Consider the following 23,816-nt stretch of genomic DNA (forward strand, 5'->3'; position numbering starts at 1 on the left):
CAGGGCATTCAGCACCCACCACCCCTATCCACACACACCCCCTCCAAACCTGTCGCCAGATGTCTCTCTATCGATCTCTCTCTCTCCTCTCCCAGCATCCTCAGCAGGCTGAGACTCCCCAGAGATAGGTGGCCATGAGTTTCAATCCTGAAGTTTCTACACTCACTCAGAATTCCACAATCAAAACAAGCATAGACAATACAGTAGTTCAGTTTCACAGTTTAATGAATCAGGGCTATTTCACACTAATCACTAATAAGGGAATAACGACTATAATGGAATTAGACAAATGTCTCGTGAGTAGTAATAGTTTATGTTATTTACAGCACTGAAAATATTACACAAGCTACTGTTGTCAGTTATCAGATGTTGACAGAGGATTCTCTGGCAGAGAATGTGGTTGCTTTGAGAGTGATTTCCCAAGAGAAGCAATTTGAGGATTAGAAACCAAAGTCAAATAAACAATTAAAGCATTGTTAACAACAACCCGCCATTGTCACTCTCCAACACAGACATGTCTGAGGGCCTGTGTGTTGCGAAATGACATATCCTGTAAAACAAAAACAACTCTCAATAGAGTGGGTACAGTATCTCACAGAAGAGTGCTCGTAAAGATGGCCCTTCCTTTTGGATGACAATGTTGTAGTTGCCAACTGCTCGATGACATCTCTATAGCTGACCTCAAGATCAACATGACCCATGCTTTACCTACCAGTGGTCATTTTATAATGCAATATGTGGCATCTGACGACAGACCTGCCACCAAGTATGGGCAAGAGATGCCTTACTGCTGTTTCAGCTACATGATGATCATACACCAGCAGTGTTCATGCACAGTCAATTCTAATGTGACTGATTTTCTAAAAAAACATACCCCCTCTACGTGCCATCACTCAACACGTTGTAAGCATTACATTTTACAGGCTATGTTTTCCCCATTTGAGCGGTAATTCTCCCTCTGTTTGATGTGAACAAAATGAGAGATGCCAATGTGCCAAAGGGAGTCAAACTTCCTTCGGTCAGACCACCCATGCATGTCCAAGAGCACCCAACATTGCACTTTAAACAGGCTTTCACAGATGCTATGTGACTTCAACCAGAAATCACAGGCGACTCTATTATGTTTAGCACTTACTTTGTGCGTTTGTTTTCTGCGCTTATCGTTTTTGTTGTTTTTTTTGTTGTTATGTCATCACCATGTTAACCGTGCCTGACTGGGGCTCTCATTTAGTGTATCAAATTGCATTATTAAGTGGCTCCAATGTAACATTGTGGCTTTGTGACCTGAGCCTGGTTCAGGTTTGAGCCTAGTCATAGTCATATATTTCTCTCTCAATGCCTGAGTCCACAGTACATGGATCTAGAATCTCATTTAACTCAAAATGAGGGATGGCATGATAATAATATGAAGCTGTCCTAAAAAAAGACATCAAAGATCCTGCAGAAATCATATTAGCAAGACTTTAAGTTTGAAAGCAATAGACGCTCCAGTTCATTCCAGTCACACTACCTTGACTTCCTGGTGGCCGTTGCAGCTCATATGCGTAACTTCATCAAGTCATTATACACAGAAGCTGTTCACGCAGAAATGATGGACAAAGGTAAAGCTTGTCTTAGATGAGACTGTTAGTCAAGGGTTGTCAGAAGTCAAAAGAACTTTAGGTTAAAGAAGGAAGGTCATAAGATGGAAATGTGTTCACTTCGGTAGTCAATTGGCATGACATGGCATGATGCCTTTGGGTCACTATAAGTTGATAAGAGTTGTGTGGTGACTGGTAAATAGCAGGTCAAATTATTTTTGTGTATGTCTTTTTGCACTGCTCACACAAAATCCCAATTGAACTTTGAACTTGTATTGATTTCCTTTTTCATATTTGAACTGCAGTACTATGAGACTGTATCTACATGCGCAAAAAACAATTGTACTTTTCTCATCACTTTTCCCTCTCCTCAGACAAGAGCATAATAGCTGTTTACTTGCGGACGGACACAACTCTGTCAGGGAGGGGAGGCCATTTATCCTGTGGCTTCGTCAGTCAGTTGCACAGCACAGCGGTCCCCACAAGGAATGTCAAGTAGCCCAAACACGAGAGCTCTGTGTGTGCTTGACGTAATCCGACTGCTGTTTCTTACCCAGATGCCAGCACAAGCGTGCCTATTCTTCTGTGGGATTCTGTTTGTGTTTCTGTGCCACATTCAGAGGTTGCTGTCAATAGAAGGGTTATATACGTGTGTTTTCTCAAGCAGTCTTTATTTATTCTTTTTATGGCATGTGTCTGAATGCAAAGATCTGAAGGAGTGTTTTTTGGAGGGAGAGCAGAAGGAGAAGAGGGACACTTGCAGAGCCTGAGGGGTGGGATGCTCCTCTGGGGAAGGGGGTTTCTATGATGTTTCTCTTAAATCTGTTTCAGATGTGGCCGTGGTCTCCTAAGCCTTTAATACTGCAGATTATTATACACTTTGCCACCAGTCGTGCCAACTGCTCAGACAGCTTTTACCCAGATGAGATTCTAGGGCGTGGATGTGTAAAGCAGGCGAATCGGGGCTTGGGTTTCACCCTGCAGCAGGACATCACGGGAGTAGTTGGTTACTTCAGGGAATGCGAGCCTGGTGGATCATTCTTTGTGGCCTGACAGTTCTCAGTACTCTGGTTTTACAGAGCGTTTTTAAAGATGAGCTAACAACATTTCTGTCATGCATTGGTTGATGACACACACAAAAAAGTCAAATCAGGGTATTCAGAGCAGTGAACACCCTTTGCACTCGAACCACTCTCTGCTCTAGGCACATTAGCATTTCCCTCGTGACACCTATCCTCTGAATGATATTAAGATGTCATTTCAGTACTTGCGGTTATGTGTTGAAAATGCAGACAGAATAGACAGAGCTGGAAAATGAGCTTCAGCTCTGCTGAGGTAAGATGTTCCATAGGCCCAGATGACTGGTGTCTTATGACATCAACAGAGCCCGGGTAGCCCAGCACCCCGTGTCATGGTTAGAAAATGTACATAGTTGAGCATGACCGCATTTGAGCGCACTTCAGCCAGTAGGCTGTGCAGTAGGCTGAAACCCAGCACTATTGGCACGAGAGAGAGAACTGACTGGCCGAGGAAGTAGTGCATGACTAGTGTGTGGTAAAGGAAGTCAAATCAGCAATCTCTAACCTGATACCGTGATGCCTATATTTCCAGTATGGAACTTTACTAATAGATTAGTTTGTGTTTAGTCTAATTTTTAGTCGAGTTTTATGTGGGTTTTGTGTACGGTTCTGGCAGGGCCATATACGTATAGACGAGGTAGTGACCGTCACTGCACCCCCCGGTTCGTCGATAGTGGCACAGTGGGAGTGGGTGGTGATTGGCGGCCTGAGGCGGCAGGCAGTTCAATGGTGCTGAAGGACACTGCGTCCCAGAGCAGAGTGGTATAAAGGCCCGCGCTCTGGACAGCCTCCGCGGGAGTTTGTTCCGGAAACACAAGTTCAGGCTGATTCGTCTCTTAAAGGATAACGCAGGTGAGCGCCGCCATGCAGGCTTGTTGAGTTTCATCAGTTACTTGATTAAAAGGGCTACGTTTGTGTAAGTCACAAGGCCTAACTCTTGTTTTATGTCCTAGTGCACTGATTGAAGTCTGGTACTGTTAGGCTTTTTATTCTTTGGTGTGTGTAGTGACCAGCATTAAACTGTTCACAGTAGTCTAATTTGCATCAAGATTATGTTTTTCTCTTCAACTGCTATTATATATAGCAATTTCAGAGCTAGTTTAGTAGTAGCTAAATGAATGATAAATACATCAAACTAGTTTTTCACTGTACCATTTCAGTTTTTCCATAGAAGGAATAATAACATTGAATTATTTTAACTTTTGCAGTTCTGTACTGATATCGCTCAAAGGCTGCCACTGAAGCATTGATTAGTGTTGGTTAAATGGGTCATTGTTGAGCTTGTTGGTTGAGGGGGAGTGACAATTGATCTGTGCAGCATGCACAAGGCTAGAATAGAGGTCACATGTGCCTAATCTGGGGTTCTGGGATTGTTAATATCCTGCTGCCCTTAAGGACCAGATCTCAGTTAAAGCTGGGAAGATGACGTGGTGGCTACGTGTTAATTGCTGGTTTTGAAAACAACAGAAAATGCTTTTTGATCTTAGGTTTGGCACGACATCGCACTGTATGTGCCTCAGAACATCAAATGTTTGTTCTATTTATTGTAGAAAACCTGTAGATTGTCTTGTCAATTATAGCATAGGCTGAAGCTGTAGAGTCACCATCCAAAGAAATGGCTGGGTGGTGCCTTTGAGGTGACAGTTTCAAGCAGCTACCTATCTGTGTGTATGCTTTTGTGTGTTTGTATAAAGCTTAGCTTAAACCGACCTCCATACTAAAACAGATGCAGAGACTAGGCCATTTTACAAATGTAGATATCAGTCCATGAGAGACGAGAGACAAAATCGCCCACCCTGGAGAGCTCCTCCCTCCTTTTGACATTCAGCCCTTGTGTGTGTTTTCCTAGCATCCACAGAGCCTCTCTCTCTCATAGAACTCTTTCAGGGATCTGGGATATGATTAATCATTTTCATGGTTTTCCTTTCCTCTCCCCATCTTATATTCGCCCATCTCTTCTTCCACCCCGCCCAACCCCCCCCCCCCCCCCCCTCCACTCTGGCCCGTCACACACTCATCCCTCCCCCCTCGTCCCAAAACCACCTTCCTGCTTTGCTCCGCTCAATGGACTCTGCCCCACCCTCCCCTGTTTATGGTCACTCCCCACCCCACCTTAAACAAAACACCCCACCCTCTCTCTGGTTGGAGATGGCAGAGTGCACTGCAGCCCCAGTAGCAATGGAGGATAGCGACCATGAGGCCGACTCGCCGTCCGAGGAGCAGGATTCGGCCCCGACATCCCCTGAGCCAAGGGAGATTGAGGCAGAACAGGTACAAGTGACCCCTGAACCCTGACCCCCTAAATGATAACGATCCCCAGCCCATCCTTGGAGTGGGTCACTGTACCAGACAGCTGAATTGAGTGACATCCCAACATCAGCCCACAAGCTCATGGCCCGAACTACGAGCCAACCTGTGGTCAAATACATATTTAATACAAGCAAGTGTTTGCATGTATTTGTGTATAGCATTTAAAAGTCATTTGTATGTATATATCTGTCAATAATTTCCATTTAGTATGTAGAAATATTATGTAGTATATGCATTCACCTAATCCATTGACTTTCCAGTGTGGAAATATTGATGGGTTGGCAAATATGAAGCATGCCAAACAAGTTGATAGGAATATATATTTGACCAAGGCGAGCCATCGGTAAATAGCAGCTATGCCCCATAATTGGGTGCCATTGTGGGAAGACTGCTAGTGAGAGACCCAGAAACAGCGAGGGTGACCTAAAACAGCGAAGGTAACCTGCACCAGTTCATCAGAGAACAAACAGGAATCTGGGACATAACTCCCACGTTCACAAGAACCCCAATCAAAAGTGGAGTGAGTGAGTGGAGGGGTCAGGACCATAACTTTTCACCGGCGCACACACCTCTCCTCAGAAGTTGACCTGCATCATTGTCCTCGCCTCACGACTGCATAATTCACCACAGAAGCCTCAGAGCGACTGGACCAGCAGTAACTTGAGGACTCTCACTGGCACGGGTCCAAAGCGCCCCAGAGAGTGGCTTCTCGCAGACAAAGGACAGTTGGTTACTCTCACTGTTGGCCCAACGAATTGGAATTGGTAATGTGGGAGGGGGAAGTCATTGTCATGCAATACAAGACACACTCGTGACCAAATCAGGGAAGACTCGCAGCAGGGGAGGAGGTGGATCTGTGGATTAAAGCTACAGTAATACTTCAACACAATATGTCACTATCTTCGATGCCTGTGTTTTTGACTTTTCTGAGTGTTGGTAGAGAAAATAATATCCGAAAACACTGTGTCTTATCTGTGTGAGGAGTCAGTTATACTCCCACAGTTTGGGTGGCCCTCGCTGCGGCCTTAATCATGACTGACTTGCACTAAGGATATTAGATTTCTTCTCCATATTCATCCTGCAGACCTGCATGAATATTGATGTCTTGGACTTGCGCAAACATCAGATTTCATCAAGGTTCTGCTGTATGATGGTATGCAAAGAAAATATAATGGTTGTAATGTAGTATAGATAGAATACTTTCTTCTGACTATGACAAGCCACGTGGCAGTTTTAGGCTGATCTGCCTCCTTCACCACATCATTGCCAAACGAGATCCTTCCGTCCAGGCAGATTTCTATCTGGCAACCTGTACACCACTGCGGGCCTCTGGAGAATCGCTCATCCACTCCCATAAGGTCCAGATGAAGTGTTTGGATCGGAAGCGCATTGACCCGGGTGCCGTATTTTATCCATCGCATCTGCTGTGTTTGATTTCAGGTTGAATCCGATGAGTTGAAGCATTCCCAATCGAGCGTCCCCTTTGCAGGTTTTCTGGCTTCAACCGCGGACTGCTGTCTCCTGGCACTAATTGTGTTCTTCCTCATGTTGTTTGGAAACTAACAGCCTGTTGAAACTGTTTTGACTCTGAGCCATTGAATGTCTCTTCCTTTTCTGTTTTCTCTGTGCCTCACATAACCTATTCCTGTACTTACACCACCTATTCATTTGGTAACACTTTATTTCAAGGTTTGCTGATGAACTGTGTATGAAAGCCTGGAGCGTATTTTGGATATTTTTGAAGTTGTTGTTTTAATCCGTTGTTGCTGTTACAAAACGTACAGCATTTGGTGACACGCCTAAGTATGTGTTAGTCGATGGTAAATACACATGCATGCAAACCTCAAGCAAGGTGTTTCCAAATGTGACATTTAAATTGTGTTTACCACCTTCTCACAAGCGTCATGTTTGTCAAACCACTAAGGGAAAATATCTTCTTTTTTTTCCACTTCTCCCTGTCGCCTCCACTGCTCCTGCTCCTCCCTCACCTCCTTGTATTAACCCCTCTCTCTCCTCCCGCCATGCCGGCTCCCTGTCGTTACCTCCTCCTTGTCTCCTGCCACCCTTTGTCCCGCCCCGGTCTGCCTTGGTCCCCCCCACTCAGAACTCTAGCCACTCCAAGGAGGACTCAGAGGACTCTGAGCTGGAGAACATCATGGGTCACCATCACCACCACCACGAACAGCATGACCCCCAGCACCACCACGCCCCTACAGAGGGCCACCCTTTCCCCGGCCATGAACCAGCTGGGGACAGCGAGAGTGAGGGCCGCGACAGCCCCCTCACCCCGGGGACGCCCACATATTTAAGGCCCTCCGCAGCCGGCAGGAGCCTGTTTGAGGCCACCCTAGAGCAAAGGCCCCCTCGGGGCACCGTGGACTTTAGCCTGACATCGCCCATCAGCCCCTCGCGGCCCAAGAGCCCTTGGGGCCGCTACGACCCCTATGATGCGTCAGAGGTAATGCTTAGGGGCCAGTCCAGGAGGCCAGTGGCAGCTCTTTTGGCTGGGGTTGGCTGTTCATATCCCGCTCCCATGGTGCTCCATGTTGCTGCTGATATATGAAGATAACATGGATGCTGTGTGTTAGTTATGAAGACGGAGGGCTTCAGATGTTGTAGTTACATAAGTCTGTCCGGATGAATATGTGCACATCCCTGTCCACTCACCCGTGGGTTTAGTCCCTCTACCTGTAGTCACACAGCACGTTTTGGAATGTGAAATATAAAATTGCCCTATTATATCTGATTTCAGAATGCAACTTATTTCACACTTAAAGGTTGCAGTAAATGTACCCCTAAACTTTTCTTTTAACTTTCAAAGTTTTTTCCACATTTCTTTCTGCTTATTTTTTTTTTTCTCATCAAGTGTTTGAATATGCAATCACTGCTATTTCTTTTCAAATCTTACTTTTTTAAAGTGCACATTGGTCTGACCTATAAGCTCCATTTAAGAACAAACATGTGCTTTTCCTTAGTCAAGGATATTCATTTGAATGTTTTAAATTTGCAACTTCCTTTCAGGGCTGGAAAGATTGTCGTTTTTATTGTTTGATGCCATGTCTGAGAAGGTGTGGAGTCTTTCTGCGGTCTCTGTTTTGCTTCTAAATCCGGATAATTAAACGGGGGCGGCTTATTTTTATTGCATTGTAAAGTATTTTATTTACACAAGGCCTGCCACCGTTTGAGTGTGAAACACACTGAAGGTCTCCGTCTGTGTCTATGAGAAGGTAGTATTCTCTGAAGCCTGTGGGTTTGGATAGAATGTGCTTTAACAATGAACCGGGGTGGGCTTTGGATATGAGCCAGGTAGCCTTAGGTTGACCTTACCACTTGATATTTTTGAATCCCTGAAATATCTTGAGACATGATATCTCCCACTGTGTTCTCATTAATATTGTGTATTTTTCATGATCCCTATTCCCACTTTGACGACAATTCGCGTGCATGCTCCAAAATATCACACAGATTTTAATCTACTCTCTCTCCCACAACTGCCCTGCTGGACAGGACCAGGATAAGGAGTATGTGGGCTTTGCCACACTGCCAAACCAGGTGCATCGCAAATCTGTGAAGAAGGGCTTTGACTTCACCCTCATGGTGGCAGGTCAGTATAAAGACTGCATCAAAGAACCGGATTAAAATGAGTTCAAAAGTCTGTCTGACTCAGCACTGGCACTTAAGGGACTCGAGTTAAACAGCCTTTTATTTTTTTACTGGGAGCCCACAGTGATCAGGGATTATTGGCTTTCGGCTCTTGTTTTTTTTTCTTTTTCTTTTGTTTGATGTATTTGCATCTCGCTCACCAAAGCTGTGCTCTCTCTCTCTCTCTCTCTCTCTCTCTCTCTCTCAGGCGAGTCTGGCCTTGGGAAGTCCACCCTTGTCAACAGCCTCTTCCTCACAGACCTGTATAAAGACAGGAAGCTGCTGAACGCTGAAGGTGAGCCCTGTTGGTTGAAATGGTGACCAATGGTGTGCTGTGTCAAAATTAGTTTAAACATGAAGTTTTTTTTTGTCTTTATTTAGTATTTTAGACTACTTTTCTTTGTGGTCAGGGACCTTGACTGTAGTTTAGCACTTCTCTTTGGAGATTTCAGAAGCCTTTGAAGCTTTCTATCCAATGCATTATATGTAAGCCATTAATGAATATACTCATAATTTGGAGATTTTGGTATGAAATAGATATGTTTAATTGTTGTGTTATCTGTGTGTGGTGTTCACAGAGAGGATCACTCAGACAGTCGAGATCACTAAACACACAGTGGATATTGAAGAGAAAGGCGTCAAGCTGAAACTAACCATCGTTGACACGCCAGGCTTCGGGGATGCCGTCAATAACACTGAATGGTATGTAGAGGGATTTACTGGGGCCATTGTTGTTCATCGCATCACATCTGGCATTTAATAGAAAACAAACTGATTATTCGACTTTATTGATTTTTAGTTCGATCGTTGCCTTAGAATATATGAGAAATGATTTTAAAGGAAAATGTGTGGTTCGTGACCCAGGCAGCTTTGGGTCACAGGAGATGCACTGCTGTTTCCTCAGTGCTGGTTTGTCTCTATGTGTGCCCCCCTCAGCTGGAAGTCCGTGGCCGACTACATAGACCAGCAGTTTGAGCAGTACTTCCGCGACGAGAGTGGCCTGAACCGCAAGAACATCCAGGACAACCGCGTGCACTGCTGTCTCTACTTCATCTCCCCCTTCGGTCACGGGTGAGAGCAGAGAGTCCCCCCCCCGCCTGCACCCCCCACCCCCCACCCCCTGCCCTGCGGCCCAAGCAATGCAGAGCCAATCGATTAGTGTGGCCTGTTTACATCGCTTCTCTCTGTCTATTTCCACACGAGCCGAAGTTCTCAGTGTCTCTCTCATGCGAAAGCATTGATGCCCCCCCTTAGGCGTTTTAGATGTGGTATGATGCTCGTCAGCTCCATTCATTAGAACTTAGTACTGCTGACTTTGGGGTTTTCAGACGCTGCACAGTCTCGCTTGGTTGCACAGTGATAGGAACAATTCATAACATTCAATGCTGCAAATCATCCCAGTGTTGTTGCTTGTAGAAGAGCGCCCTCTTCTGGTGTTGATATGGTACTGGGCAGGCAAAATCAAAAGTCAACGTGTGCACTCTAATCACTTGATTCATAGCAAACACAATAGGTCATCGTTTATAAAAATTGAGTTACTATTAAAATATATGTTTTCATTCATAACAATATGTGGGGGTTTTTTAGTTTACACTTGTAAATGAAAATCAGTACATTAAAGCTCTGTGGTGTCTGTTCTCCAGTCTCAGGCCCCTGGATGTGGAGTTCATGAAGGCCCTCCATGAGAAGGTGAACATTGTGCCTGTTCTGGCCAAGGCAGACACTCTCACCCCCAGTGAGGTCAAGAAAAAGAAATTCAAGGTCAGTCGAAAAGAAGGTTTTTCATTTCTGTTTTCATTTCTGACTGTTATTTGTAGCAGTCAACTGTAACTCTCTGAACTGTTTTCCTCCTCTGTAGATTCGAGAGGAGATTGAGCAGTATGGCATTAAAATCTACCAGTTTCCAGACTGTGACTCTGACGAGGACGAAGAATTCAAACAGCAGGACCAGGAGCTAAAGGTCGGTTCCTACTAGCCACTTACATTCAGAAGTGCTCATCTACTTGTTTGTAAGACACTGACCTTGAGGTGATACTAAAAAGAGACATCTTGTGCCCTATGGCCTGGTCTTATCAGAGCATCCAAAATGATCCACTTCCTACCAAATAAGTCTTTAGTTGGGCCTTTTATAGCACAGAGCCTTTGGCAGTGGACCTCCTCAATGCACTCACTCTGTGTGTGCAGTCGGGGGCAGACGGTGGACTGTGGTCACTGTCTTCTCTGTCAACAGTGGACCTGCCTGCAGACAGCAGTGTCCTCATATGCCCTGAAAGAGAGACCGGTGGGTCCTGAAAAAGAGGGGAAGTGGGAGGGAGGGAGGTGGGGTGATCTAGGGCTGGCAGAATGGTGAGCAGAATTAGTGTGTGTGTTTCTCTGTGTGTGTGTGTGTGTGTGTGTGTGTGTGTGTGTGTGTGTGTGTGTGTGTGTGTGTTTGTGTTTCTGTGTGTGTGTGTGTGTGTGTGTGTGTGTGTGTGTGTGTGTGTGTGTGTGTGTGTGTATATCTGTGTGTGTGTGTATCTGTGTGTGTGTGTGTGTTTCTGTGTGTGTGTCTGTGTCTGTCTGTCTGTGTGTGTGTGTGTGTGTGTGTGTGTGTGTCTGTCTGTGTGTGTGTGTGTGTGTGTGTGTGTGTGCGCAAGCCAGAGCGAGAAAAAGAGAGAGACCGACAGAGGTAGAGCTGGAGTCAGAGAATGGGGGGGGGGGTGAGTGAGAAAGCAATCTAGATGTAAAAGAAGCACGAGGCAGTGGATGAAGCAGGACACAGCGTCTGCAGTGCAGTGGCTCTGACTGCATTGCCTCATCCACTCAGACTGCCTCTCCTCCACCTCTCCCTCTCTCCAGGACAGCATTCCCTTTGCCGTGATCGGCAGCAACACAGTGGTGGAAGCCAAAGGCAGGCGAGTGCGAGGACGCCTGTACCCCTGGGGCATCGTAGAAGGTACACTCCACAACACATAATACTCCTAATATATGATATATTATACTCATAATATTGAGTACAACTCATAATTAATAATAATTATTATTAATATCATTGTTGTTATTATTATTATTATTATTATTATTGCTACATTGATAGATGAATTACAGGAAACGTGCTACTGCTAGTGTGTTTTTTCAATTGCTAATACTTATAGTTGTGGACTTATAGTTGAAGTTCTGAGATAAGAAAAAATGAAATATGAATCCCCCCATGAAATATGGATTCGGTACTGATGTGAGATGGAGAATTTGCTGAGTCACTAACTCATGCATGACCTTTGCATCGGCAGTGGAAAACTCTGCACACTGTGACTTTGTGAAGTTGCGGAACATGCTGGTGCGCACACACATGCAGGACCTGAAGGACGTCACCCGGGAGACCCACTACGAGAACTACCGCGCCCACTGCATCCAGAGCATGACCCGCATGGTGGTGAAGGAGCGGAACCGCAAGTATGCTCCTGCTGGGCCGCTCTGTGTGAACTTATAAGTGGGGCACCTAGTGTGCAGTTTAATAGGCACACCTAGAGTACCGTAAAGCATTCCATAGCCATCCTCTTGTTACATATCCATATGTATATACACATGCACATACATATTATGTACATCGAAAAACTCTTCGAAGGAAGTGACAGTGACCAGTTTGATTTGTTACATATGATTTGTCCTAGCTGCTATAACAGAGACCAGCTGAGTTGCATCAGCAGGTCTGTACTGCCATGTTGTATTTTTTCAAGTAGTGATTTGGTTTTTGTTTGATCAGTAAACTCACCAGGGAGAGCGGCACCGACTTCCCCATACCCACGGGGCCCGGCTTGGCAGACACCGAGACGGAAAAGCTGATCCGTGAGAAAGACGAAGAGGTACGGCATAGAGCCGAGCACGGGCACGGGCACGATCACCAGCATGGGCACGATCTCAATAACGAGCACGTCCACGAGCACAATCATGGGCACGATCACGAGCACGAGCACGGCCACGAGCAGCACCAGGACCCACATGTAGAACATGAAGCCCACTCCGAGCACCACCCACCCTATCCAGAGGGGTCCTGAGTTTTCCCAGAATATTTTCTAGAATATTCCATGGTCATGTAATCACAAGGCCTGCACTCTAAGGGCCTACACACCAAAGAAAGGCATAGCTGGCCACGTATTGGAAGGGTTTGGTGGAGGTGGGAAATCCAAAAATGCAAAATGGCGTTCCTCATAGGATGGTCCAACCTCACGTATAGGTAGAAGTGCTGTAGTGAAGTAGAGTAGTCCCCATTGTTGGGTGTTAAGATGCCCACACAAGACACAAAGTCTGCACCGCTCTGCCATCGAGCACTTAAGCCCCGTGGCCCTGTGGCCTGCATGTAGAGCTGGGCGAGTGAGGAGCAAGGCTCAGAGCTCACATAGGAGTGTTGGGTCTGCTCAGCTGCTTGTTGATGTTGTAGGTTTTTCTTCTTACCACCAGTGTTAAGCCAGTGCCATCATAAATGGGAACTTGGTTTTAAGGGTACTATGCTTGATACAGAGGGGGAATCCCTTTCCTCTGTGCTGCTCTCTGTATAGTTTTAGTTTTGTACAAATTCACTTGCCCAGTCAGCAGTATTCAAGGAGCTGTACAGGTGCCGTATTCATAAACATGCTCCTTTGCAACTTCATTGAGGTTGTGTCTTTATATGTGTTCAGTCACTGGTAGGCATTGCTGATATATGTGTACACAGTGGACTTTGCTTAATATTTAAAGAGTGTTTGAATGTGGCTAAAAGCAATCCTCTTAGAATAGCATTTCATGAATAGAACAGATTGTGTAAAACAGGTGCCAAGTTGAATTGTTACTGTAAAGCATTTTTAATCAATTTTAGTTCCTTATATATTTATATTTATACCATTGGTTTGTTTTTGAGTTCAAACAATTGTTTTCATCTTTCATTAAATTCTTTCAAAATGGTTATGTTGTCAATTCTAAACCACATATACCCACAAGCACCTCCCTATCCACTGTGGCATTGCTATTCGAGAGTACAGTCCCAGCTGCACAACAACAAAGGAACATATGCAGAGACTGATTCTATTGTTAATCTATTTTGCCTTTAACCTTTAAAGTCAATTTCCCAGCATGATCCTGACATATTTACTCTTAAATGATCAATAGTTCTGGCCACGTGTCAGATAGAGGTGCACACCCCTGCACTACAACCTCACTTCATAATATTTCAAAGTTCAAACGTAGTGGTACTGAATATGCTTAGGGTAATAAAGTCTTCATGGCCAAATATCAGGTCCTTTGGCCTGGGTGACCGTGTAGAAAAGCTTGTGATAAAGCTTCTGCACACCCACTCTGCGGCAGCTCTTGGGTGGTCACGTGATCAGAGCAGTGTGCATATTATTGATTTTTGTTGTCCCCTGCAATAACCACAGAGATTGAGCTACATTGGTTAGGCCACAGGCCTCTTTAGCCACTCATTTGTGATTAACAGGGAGGTCTATGAGCAGCAACACCCAATCAGGAGCCACTTTTTTAGCCATGTGATCAATTTTGACCACTGATGTGAGTTCACTGTTTTGACAGACAACTTTCTCCTGTTTTTCCCCCCCTCCTATCGCAGTTACGACGAATGCAGGAGATGCTGCAGAAGATTCAGGAACAAATGCACACACAGAAAGAAGCATATTAACCACGGCATTCCCTGAACCCCTCCCCATTCCCGCCAAACAGCATCCCATCACCCCAGAGACATTCTGCTTCCTCTTCCTCTTCCTCGCACGCCTCCTCCGCATTGTCTCACTAACATAACCCACCTGGATGAGCCTGGGGACTGAAGAACAGTACGTACGTAGACATCATTGTTGCTCCTGTTGTGTCTTTGTCTCACTCTCTTGTTGTGCTTTAACTTATATCCTCCATTTGATATTTTGAGGGGACGTCTTATTGCCACACTCAAGCATGAGGTCTTAATCAGTTCAAACCGCATTTACTGTAACAGACCTGTATATGTTGACAATGTATGTCCTGTACATTAAAGATATAGAGAAAAAAACATGGCTAGAGCCATGCTGACCACTAGAGGGTAGAGAGAGGCGGCAAATTAAGATCTTTTGGTAAATTCTGTAGATTAAGATATATTAGAGAGATGTCCTGCGGTATAAAAGTGTATGACCTTTACAATCCCCGACAATGATGAGCAGTGGTTGCAGTTCAGCAGCAGGCTGTGTGAGGTTATGAAAGTGTAAGCAATTGCTAAAGGTTGGCCTTCCCATCACCCAATTCACTAGCTTGCCATTTTGGTGTATGCACAATGTAATTCCCAAGAGTATTTTGTAATAGCTCGTTCTATAGAATGAATACAGCATAATTATTTAATTATTTTCTACAATGTGATAATATTTGTTTGTAAACTTTTTTTCTTTTAAAAAAAAAAAAATAATAATGCCATCTGTTGTTCTGTATGTGCTCACTTTTGTTTATATTGCATCATGAAATAAGAGAAATGCTTTTTTTTTTTGCTAAATAGTTTTATTTTCTTATCAACAAAAATGAAGTACTGTAGAACAATAGTAGGTTATTTTTCATGGTAACTCGTATTCATAAAAGTTGTCCTGTCTTTACTAAGATGTCAAATGCCTTGAATTTCTGTTGGGCCCCATGATTGTTACACGCACCAAGGGGCTGGCTATTTTAAGCTCATTTTGAATGCAGGCTGTTGAAGCTCGTGGCAAAGAGATGTCATGGGTAAACGTTGTTCTATGGCCATTTATAAGCAATGATATTGAGTCATTATGTGCTAAAGCTTTTTTGTAAATACTTTCATAATTACTGCCCTCAGGTCTACTGAAGAAAGGGGCCATTGTGCATATGACTTAACGCTAGCCAGAGGCTACAGTTTCTTTTTTCAGTTTTCGCTTATTTGTTTTATTTGTTTTTGATAATTTTTTTGCGACCATAAACACAATAGAACATATTTACCATAAGAGAAAGATGTCAAGTCTATGGAAATATTGAAAATGCATTTTAAAAGCAAATCACAAATATTTGTGATGTTTACATGTAGAAATCTTTAGTTCCCCTTGAATTGGCCAGTTGACATGACAAGATTTATACTCAGGCCCAATGATAAAGTGGTCATTGAAACCTCAGTCTACCTTAGTCTTTTGTTTTGCAGATAAATATGCATTCATGTCACTTTTTACAAGGGGCTAATGATGTGACCACAGAAATATATTAGTGTAATCAAAAGAATCTTCTTTGGGGATCTTCTTCTTGTCTAATCGAGCAGGTTTTGTTTGACCTTTTTCAACATTTGTTTCTTTCACAAAAGAAGCTGTTCCACTTTTATGGTTTTCCATGCATGACAACTCAAAATGTTGTCTGTAAGCCCTGTTGTTGAATATTTCATGTGTAAAAACACATTAGAGTCCGCATATCATCCTTTTATCTCTGACCATTACAGAGAAACAAAAAAATGAAACCTTTATGTTCAGAATGTATCATCTGAAGAGTCACATCAAGGTCATGGATGACCTTCAATCCATTATGTCACTGTAGGTTTTCGACATTGTTTCTGTTTAAGCATGTTTTCCATTTCTATTGTTTTATTGGCTGGGAACCTTTTTGATCAACCTTTCTGTCTCTTCAAAAAAAAACACAAGGCTCCCAAATGTTGTATGCCACTAGAAAAATGTCAGGGCTGATGAAAATACACTTTCACTTTTTTTACCGGAGTGTGTTATATATTATACAGTGCTTCCTACATTTAAAATACATATTATTTGACATGAAAAAAAAATCAGCTTCCATTTTACCTACTTTTTCTCCCTCAGTGAATGCATGGATCACCTTTCTTTCTTATTCACTTCATGGAATAGAGTATTGATCATATGTGTGTGTGTGCGTGTGTGTGTGTGTGTGTGTGTGTGTATTTTGAAATGATAATGAAAAGGCAATGTATGCAAAACCTTGACCAAAAGTCTAATAAATTATGACATGTTTAAAATGGGATTTTGCCTAATGATTATAATTCAGTGTTACCGATTTAAAGCAGTTATTTGGCACATGAATTCACAGATTTTGTGAATCGGTCAATTTTACATGTAATTTAGTCAGTTAAACATGTAAAAGGAGTATCTGCTGACAGCATATATTTGTATAATGGTTTGGAAATCACACACCTTGAAGTTATATACAATATTTTGTAATGGACATTGATGGGGAGTGAATTCTACATTGTGATGTGTCGTAAGTTGCCTGTTTCCAGTATTTTGATTCAGGATGTTCCTCAGCAATTACACACAAATATTTATGTAACCCATAATAATGCCTCATAATAATGCCTGTCAAGGACTGTAAGGATTACTGAAATATGTCTACTCTACACCACATGGGGGCAGTAAACTGCCTTTAGGACCAAATCCATCATTAAACCATGCCATGACATTTGGCTAGAATAACTGAAGCATCACTCCACCATCTAATTCATCCACTCAAACTTACTAAGCTACAAAACTATATATCTTGCTATGTTGTAAATAATTAACCAGATACATACAAACAACACTTGGTTAAACCCTAACTGTTATCAGATGACTTATGTTTCAAGCACCTTTCTGCATCAATAAGTGGTTGCTTCAACATCTGCGTGCTTTGCCAGCTGTGTGTAGGCGTATGTTTGGGCATCATCTGCAGTTTGAGCCTGTGCTGATGTTGCACTGCTTGTACAAATAGTAGCGTCCGATCCCTTGTGCTAACTTAGATGTAAATGTTCAACTACTTCTGCAAAAAAAGGACCAGCTCTGTTAATGCTCACCTCTGTCATTTCTTTATAGCTCATTACAAAGCCCTGTAACAACATTTAAATGACTGCATGACTGAACAGACCTGGGAAGCCTAATTAACATTAAACGCCTGAGTAACTGGCTAGATACCTTGCATGCACCATTGACAGACATTTGTTCTTTTCTGTAACGGTTCTTGCAGAAGCAATAACAAGTAGCAAAGCCATTTTTTTTGACTGACCACCAAAACCAGGGGCCCTAGGAGGATGTTAGACAAGCGATCTGGCATGGCATGAAGGTCACACCATGGGGCCACCAGATTGCAAGAGGGACACAAAGATAGCCATCACACAACCTTTCAAAAGGCCAATGCCAATTATGTTCTTCAACACAGAAGCCAACTGTGGGCCAATAGCTGTTACATAAATTCAGAGGGTAGCTGGTGAGTGGCCAGCCATCAACAGACCCAGCGGGAACTGAAGAATGTCAAGAAACAAACCCACAAAGGGGTCCAGTTTTTGCATGCAGCACACTAAGCAGAGATTTTATATCTGGAGTGTAGATTGGGCAAACATCAGGCCATTTGTTAGGGTAACAGAAGGACACCCTGTAAGTGTTCCCCTCTAGCATTTGAAGTCATACAGCACATTTGCTTGAGTGTTTACCTTTGTTTAAAAAAAAAAAAACACAATTAACCAAATGGCTGAGTTTTTGCCGAAGACAACTCAGGATACATTCGGGGGGGGGGGGGGGCACCTTTTCTCAGTGTTACCCTTTCACTTGGTAGATCAAAGCTGCCTTTTGATCCGAATGCACCACAAAAGCCTAGTTCCAGCTTGCTGAGATGCGACCTCTGACCCTCTGGATGCTGGCAATAACATACTGCCTGAATCACTAGATTGGCATGATAACAAATGTTTGCTTCTTATTTGACCAGAGGTACAGTAGAAACTTGTTGGACTGGGCTACTGTTCAAAAACTGACAATGTGGTGTCATCTATTTCTATCACAGTAGTGTGATGCCTTGAACTGGTGGATAAGAATAGTAAAACATGGTTCACTGATTAAAAAATGCTGGTTTGGATCCAGACAAAATCGCTAAGGGTGCCTCATGAAATCAGTGAGGAGGCACAATTTAATTGAGGGTGCACACTATTAGTGTATGGGTGCCACACACCCTTATGCAGCCCTGTAGAGCTGACCCTGTAAAAATTCAATTCAATTCAATTCAATTTTATTTAAATAGTGCCAAAACAATAAAATTGCCTCAAGACGCAATGTGGTGCATAACTAAGCACACAGTAATCATTTAATTTGGCACAAGAGCTCCACTGATCGTGCATCATCCAGTCTCTTTTAATCATTACACTAAACAACTATTTGGCTTTATTCAGAACAAAATACTCGATCAGTCTGCAGTGCAAATGTATGATTAACTGAAAACATCACAAAACTGTGCCTGCTGAGGAGCAGTCAGTCATATTGATGTGGTCAAATGTTACTGGTGTCAGATGTTGGCTGTTTGAGGGCCATGGATAGAATAACAGCCCGGATAGTTCAGAAGGATGTGACTGGTCTTTCATCTCTGAAAGCTGAGGTGACATTAGCACTTTACGTGACCGTGACATAGTGGGGAATCAAATGAGCAAAAGGTCTGAGAACACAGAGCCCTTTTTAATGAAAAGGAGGACAACACTCAACATTAAACTCAATTCAATTCAATTCAATTCAATTCAGCATGAGATATACAAAGAACCTTTTTCCAGTGGTTTCCCCTCTCAATGTTTACTATATGTTGTAAATGCCAGTCTCTACTTTTACAGTGACTGCTATGACTTTTATTTTGGAAAGAATGCATTGAGACACTTCTGGCCAACAGGGCCATAAATCGTTGGCCCTTGGGAAAATCTCCACAAAAGTCTAAATATCAAAAATATGTAATGCCTGGTTCGTTCCAGGGCCCATGTCCAACACTGGGTCATCAGAAACCTTCAGGGTCCTATACCACTATCTTGCTGCTCAATGCTCAGCTCATACACACAACTGATAATGCCATGTGATCCACTGTAAAGTCTATTTTGTTCCCTTAACCAAAGTTTAATATGACACATTTTAATATCAGACATTAGCTATCAGTCGTAACCTGTCATTGAGTTTAAATCCTGTTTGAGGGGTTAGAGTTCAAAGCTTTCTAAAGAAAGATGAAGGATACACACGTGACAGGCTGAGAGCCATAAATTCTGCTCTGTCTATCTCTATCTAAGGTTGTCTAAGGTTGATAACCCATGTTTGTTCTTTCTCTTAAGCTTTTCATCAACCTTGTTATACCTCACCTACTGTCTCTAGGCAACTATCACTTAGGTGATTTTGATTCTTTGTAACGAGGTTATTCAAGTTCAGATAAATCTCTTGCATTTTTCCGTTCCTTTTGTTGTCGCTGGGAGGAAGGCTGTTTTAGGGATTATGTTAATACTCCTTTCATCAGATTGTCTCCACCTTCCACAGTTCAGGCCATAATTTTTTCTCATTTTCCTTAAATTTGGTTTGTTTCATTTGTACACTGAAAACTACAGCACCCTTTAGTTAGTATTCTAGAACAGCCACATCAAATATGTGACATTCTTTTGTAACCTCAAAATGTTTTCGAGAGTGGACAGCCATGTTTTGCACCATTAAATTATCTGGGGATCTGTGAATACGATGTAAAGAGGTCAAAAAGTGTAACTACCTGCTTCACTGTGGAATTATCAACAATAAAACGATAATAAAGCCATGCTATTGATAAAATGTAACTGCTGTCCTCTTTTTCATATCGATAACGACCTCTGATAGCTTACGTTGTAGAGTGTGATAATGGCTGTTCAAAGGTCAGGTATTTTGTCAATAGGGATGGCACCAAATGACATGGACTCCTGAATGGATCTAAATACAAACAAAACCATGTGAAGTCAATCAGGGCAAATTTGGGAAACTATGCATGTTTAGCACTGATCACAGGCAATGACAAAAGAGCATTTTAATGATAACATTGCACTGAAAAAATTAAGTTAATTATTCAATTTAATGTCAAATGAGTCTGCACAATGCATACAATACTCTGTCTACACACAGGAGACTAACTTCTGTATTTCATACACTTAATTTCTAAATTCTCATTTTGGGTAGTGAAATTAACAAATGTCTCGATTAAAGCCAGCCCATTTGACATCAAAGCACAGAGCAGCTGCCTGTGTTGCCCAGTATGTGGTGCTGGGGGGAGGGGGTGGTGAAAACATGGTAAATGTCATGTAAACTAGAGGTTCTCAAAGTGGGGTCCGCGACGCATTGCCTGGGGGTCCGTGAAAAAGTCTAGCTTCCAAAGTTTTTTTTATTATTATTATTATTTATTGCAATACAGTATACAAAAACATACAGAAAAGCAGAGGTGTAAAGTAACGAATTACATTTACATTCACGTTACTGTAATTGAGTAGTTTTTCTGTGTACTTTGTAATTTTTTCAGTAGTTTTTGAAATCGGTAATTTTACTTTTACTTAAGTAGATTTTGACTGAAGTATTGTACTTCGCTACATTGAAAATCACATCCGTTACTGAGTAAAAAAAAAATGTATTTGTATGGCACAGGATGCAGAACTCAACTGTCATCTAAGGTGATCAACCGATTGACGCTGGATAAAGTGACAAAACGTTAATACAACGGCAAGGAGTGACAGGATTATCAATGAATGACATTACTCTCTGACGGGCTAAGGTAGTTGTTGTCAACTTGCTATTTTTAGCTTCAGTTTTATGGCTCCAAAAACAGCGAAAATAGATAGCATAATATGCTAACGTACACATTTGCTTTTTAGGAGATCCGTTATTAACAAAGACTACAGGTTGTTAATGTCTTTCTTAAAAATAAATCTTCAGAATCATCTCCGTTGGAAAACCCTACAATTTGAGTTTTATTGGAAAACCCTACAATCTGCTTTGATAAAAAAAATGATTCCATCAATATGTTTTTATGTAAGGTAAACATTATTTAGCTTCTCAGCACATTTGACAAAATAATCATTTAAAAATCTATCCTAAATACTGTCAAGTAATGCCAAATGTAATAACATGACTATATAAAACTCTTGTGATATAAGTACTATATGATTTTAGAGTAAAAGAGTCCAAAAGCATATAACATTACAAATAGCTATAAGCCAATTTATTTATGCTATGGTTTAATTTGGGATGCGATTATGAAGGGGTCCTTGGAAAATGTTCTGCCCTTTGAGGGGTCCCTGGCCCCATAAAGTTTGAGAACCCCTGATCTAAACAACGAGCCACTTCACAGGTAAAAGTGGATGAAGTGGCCCAACAAAGGGTCGAATATCTCAAGGGGGGTAGAGTTAGCTGTTAACAGCATGGGGGTTAACAACAGCACCACGGGAGGAGAATTAGTGTGAAATGACAATAGATTGAGGAGAGTTGTGGTACATTTACAAGTTTGAACCAGTGGGGGAGAGAGAACTGGGGGGATTCAAGTGATCCTGCAGACCAGTTGTTGCTGATAATTGTGTCTTACTATCTCAAGAAATGTTGAGAATTATCATTCTAGACTCCTCATGGCTCTATGATCTACACAATTTTATCCTCTTATCTTTTTCTTTTACTTTCTTTATTTCACTCACTCTATCATATTCAATTCTCACAGCTATCTGGAACTTAAACAATAATGTGTGTCTATGTGTCTTTTTTGAAAAAGTGTATATCACTATGGATAGATGCAAAAGTAGATCTACTCAAGTGCGTAGACTAGTTATTACAGTTGCAGACCATAATCATAAGAAATGAACAGTTACGTCGATGCTAGGCTGATCTCAAAAGTTACCCTCGGGCATTCAAACAGCTAACCTGAGCATGTGAGACACTTCCCAGTATTAGGTCTATTTTTGACCTCAAAACAAACTCAATTGAATTGGTCCGCTCTGCTGTTCATCTTGAGCAGAGGACAAAGGGAATGTGACATAGACCTGGAGAATGCTTAGAAGATTAGAGAAGCACCCACTGAGGTACCTGTTATACAAGAGCGTTTCTGAGTGAACGCTCAAGAAGAAGCAAGGCATACAAGTCCTAGAGTAGTATTCATAACATTACATATAGTTCCGAGGACAACTTATACTTATCACTTATACATTGCTGTGATTTGAACTGAAAGTGGGCCATGTTTGCAACAAGCAAACTACAACTTTGGGCAACAGGCCAAGGCATCTTGGGCCCTGCTTGAATCTGTATACAGATATTTTTTTAAATGGTATAAGTGAGCCTCCCTCTGCTCATAGCTTGTCCTGCACCTCTCCCCAAAAGCATTTTCTGAATGTAATCAGGGTGGTTAAAACAGAAAAAACATACTTTGAGATTGTGTAAGTTAATCAGGATTGTTGGTGGCATTCTCTGTGTGCCTATCTCCCACACTCAATAACCTTGATGACTGCATTAAATAGAACTGCGGGGAGGAGATCACTTCCTGACAGAACAAATAGATGTGTGGCATATCTCCACGTTGCATGCGTTTTAGCCATAAAAGGTTATCTGACAGTAAACTGTGTCCTAAAAACAAGCAGTAGTTGCTAAAGGAATGTAATGAATGTATTAATAATGTTGATATGATGGTATCAACTCAATATCCCTTTATTGTAATGACAAATGAAGGGGTCTTTAAACTAACAAGATGATGCCTTCTGGCATCATCAAGACTATGACATATACGCTGTATGTATTTTGGGAGGGAAGAGAAGCTTGGTTATGTCCCAGGGCATTTATATAATGATTCAAGAATAGAGCACCAGCATACAGATCCATTCTATATCCCTTTACGGTAATGATGCCACTAAGCAAAGTCCATTAATTGAGAACAGCTCAACACCGACCCTTTGACCAGTTACCTCAGTACACACACAGATTGGCATCAAGTTTAATGGCTCGCTATAGTAACGGGTTGTTCTGTAGAGATTACAACATTCCAACTTTATTGCTGCAAGCCTGGACCCACTGCCCTCTTTGTAAGGGCTTATCAGGGACAGCTGAGGGGAATGAATGATCACACACAAAACAGACAGTCAACCAGCATCATCAGCGATTGAGTCAACTGCCTGATTGCAATAACTTGTCATATCATTCAATAGATTAAATCAATCTAATGTCAAACTTACTGCAACTTCAAGTTGCAAAACATAAAATATATTCTCACAGGAAACCCTGAAGCAGAATAAAGAGGTTTAAATCTCATTCAATTTCCAATCCAGATCTGGAGACCTTCCCTGCTGTAAAATGTCTCTAATGCTAATGTCGCCCCACCTTCCAGAGGGGGGTCCTCGGTGCCAATGTCTCTTATTGTATGGGCCCCATAGCCCGTCTCCGTCTGATTGAGTCAGCCCTTTTGTCTCGCCCTCCTTTCATGTCCGTCTCTGCTGAGGGCTGCCCTGGCTCGTCTC

General features: G+C 42.4%; 1 protein-coding gene across 19 annotated transcripts in view; it reads left to right on the plus strand.

The window, feature by feature from the left end:
• Window positions 1-16,571, plus strand: part of sept4b (septin 4b) — a 50,182-nt gene extending 33,611 nt beyond the window's left edge. For 4 of the 19 annotated variants that reach the window (XM_031573372.2, XM_031573373.2, XM_031573374.2 and 1 more), the window contains 9 exons: window positions 8,477-8,573; window positions 8,820-8,906; window positions 9,190-9,313; window positions 9,548-9,682; window positions 10,255-10,372; window positions 10,470-10,571; window positions 11,450-11,546; window positions 11,881-12,043; window positions 12,354-13,527. In XM_031573372.2, coding sequence (XP_031429232.1) covers window positions 8,477-8,573; window positions 8,820-8,906; window positions 9,190-9,313; window positions 9,548-9,682; window positions 10,255-10,372; window positions 10,470-10,571; window positions 11,450-11,546; window positions 11,881-12,043; window positions 12,354-12,645 — 1,215 coding nt within the window. In that variant the 3' untranslated portion in view covers window positions 12,646-13,527. Of the gene's footprint in view, window positions 1-1,737; window positions 3,512-4,807; window positions 4,931-7,073; window positions 7,428-8,476; window positions 8,574-8,819; window positions 8,907-9,189; window positions 9,314-9,547; window positions 9,683-10,254; window positions 10,373-10,469; window positions 10,572-11,449; window positions 11,547-11,880; window positions 12,044-12,353; window positions 13,528-14,186 lie in introns of those variants that run through there. The other 15 variants (XM_031573358.2, XM_031573359.2, XM_042708706.1 and 12 more) reach the window with 11 other exon arrangements.
• The last annotated feature ends 7,245 nt before the right edge of the window (window positions 16,572-23,816 follow it).

This window comes from Clupea harengus, chromosome 9 (genome assembly GCF_900700415.2).
Source record: "Clupea harengus chromosome 9, Ch_v2.0.2, whole genome shotgun sequence".
Classification (NCBI taxonomy): domain Eukaryota; kingdom Metazoa; phylum Chordata; class Actinopteri; order Clupeiformes; family Clupeidae; genus Clupea; species Clupea harengus.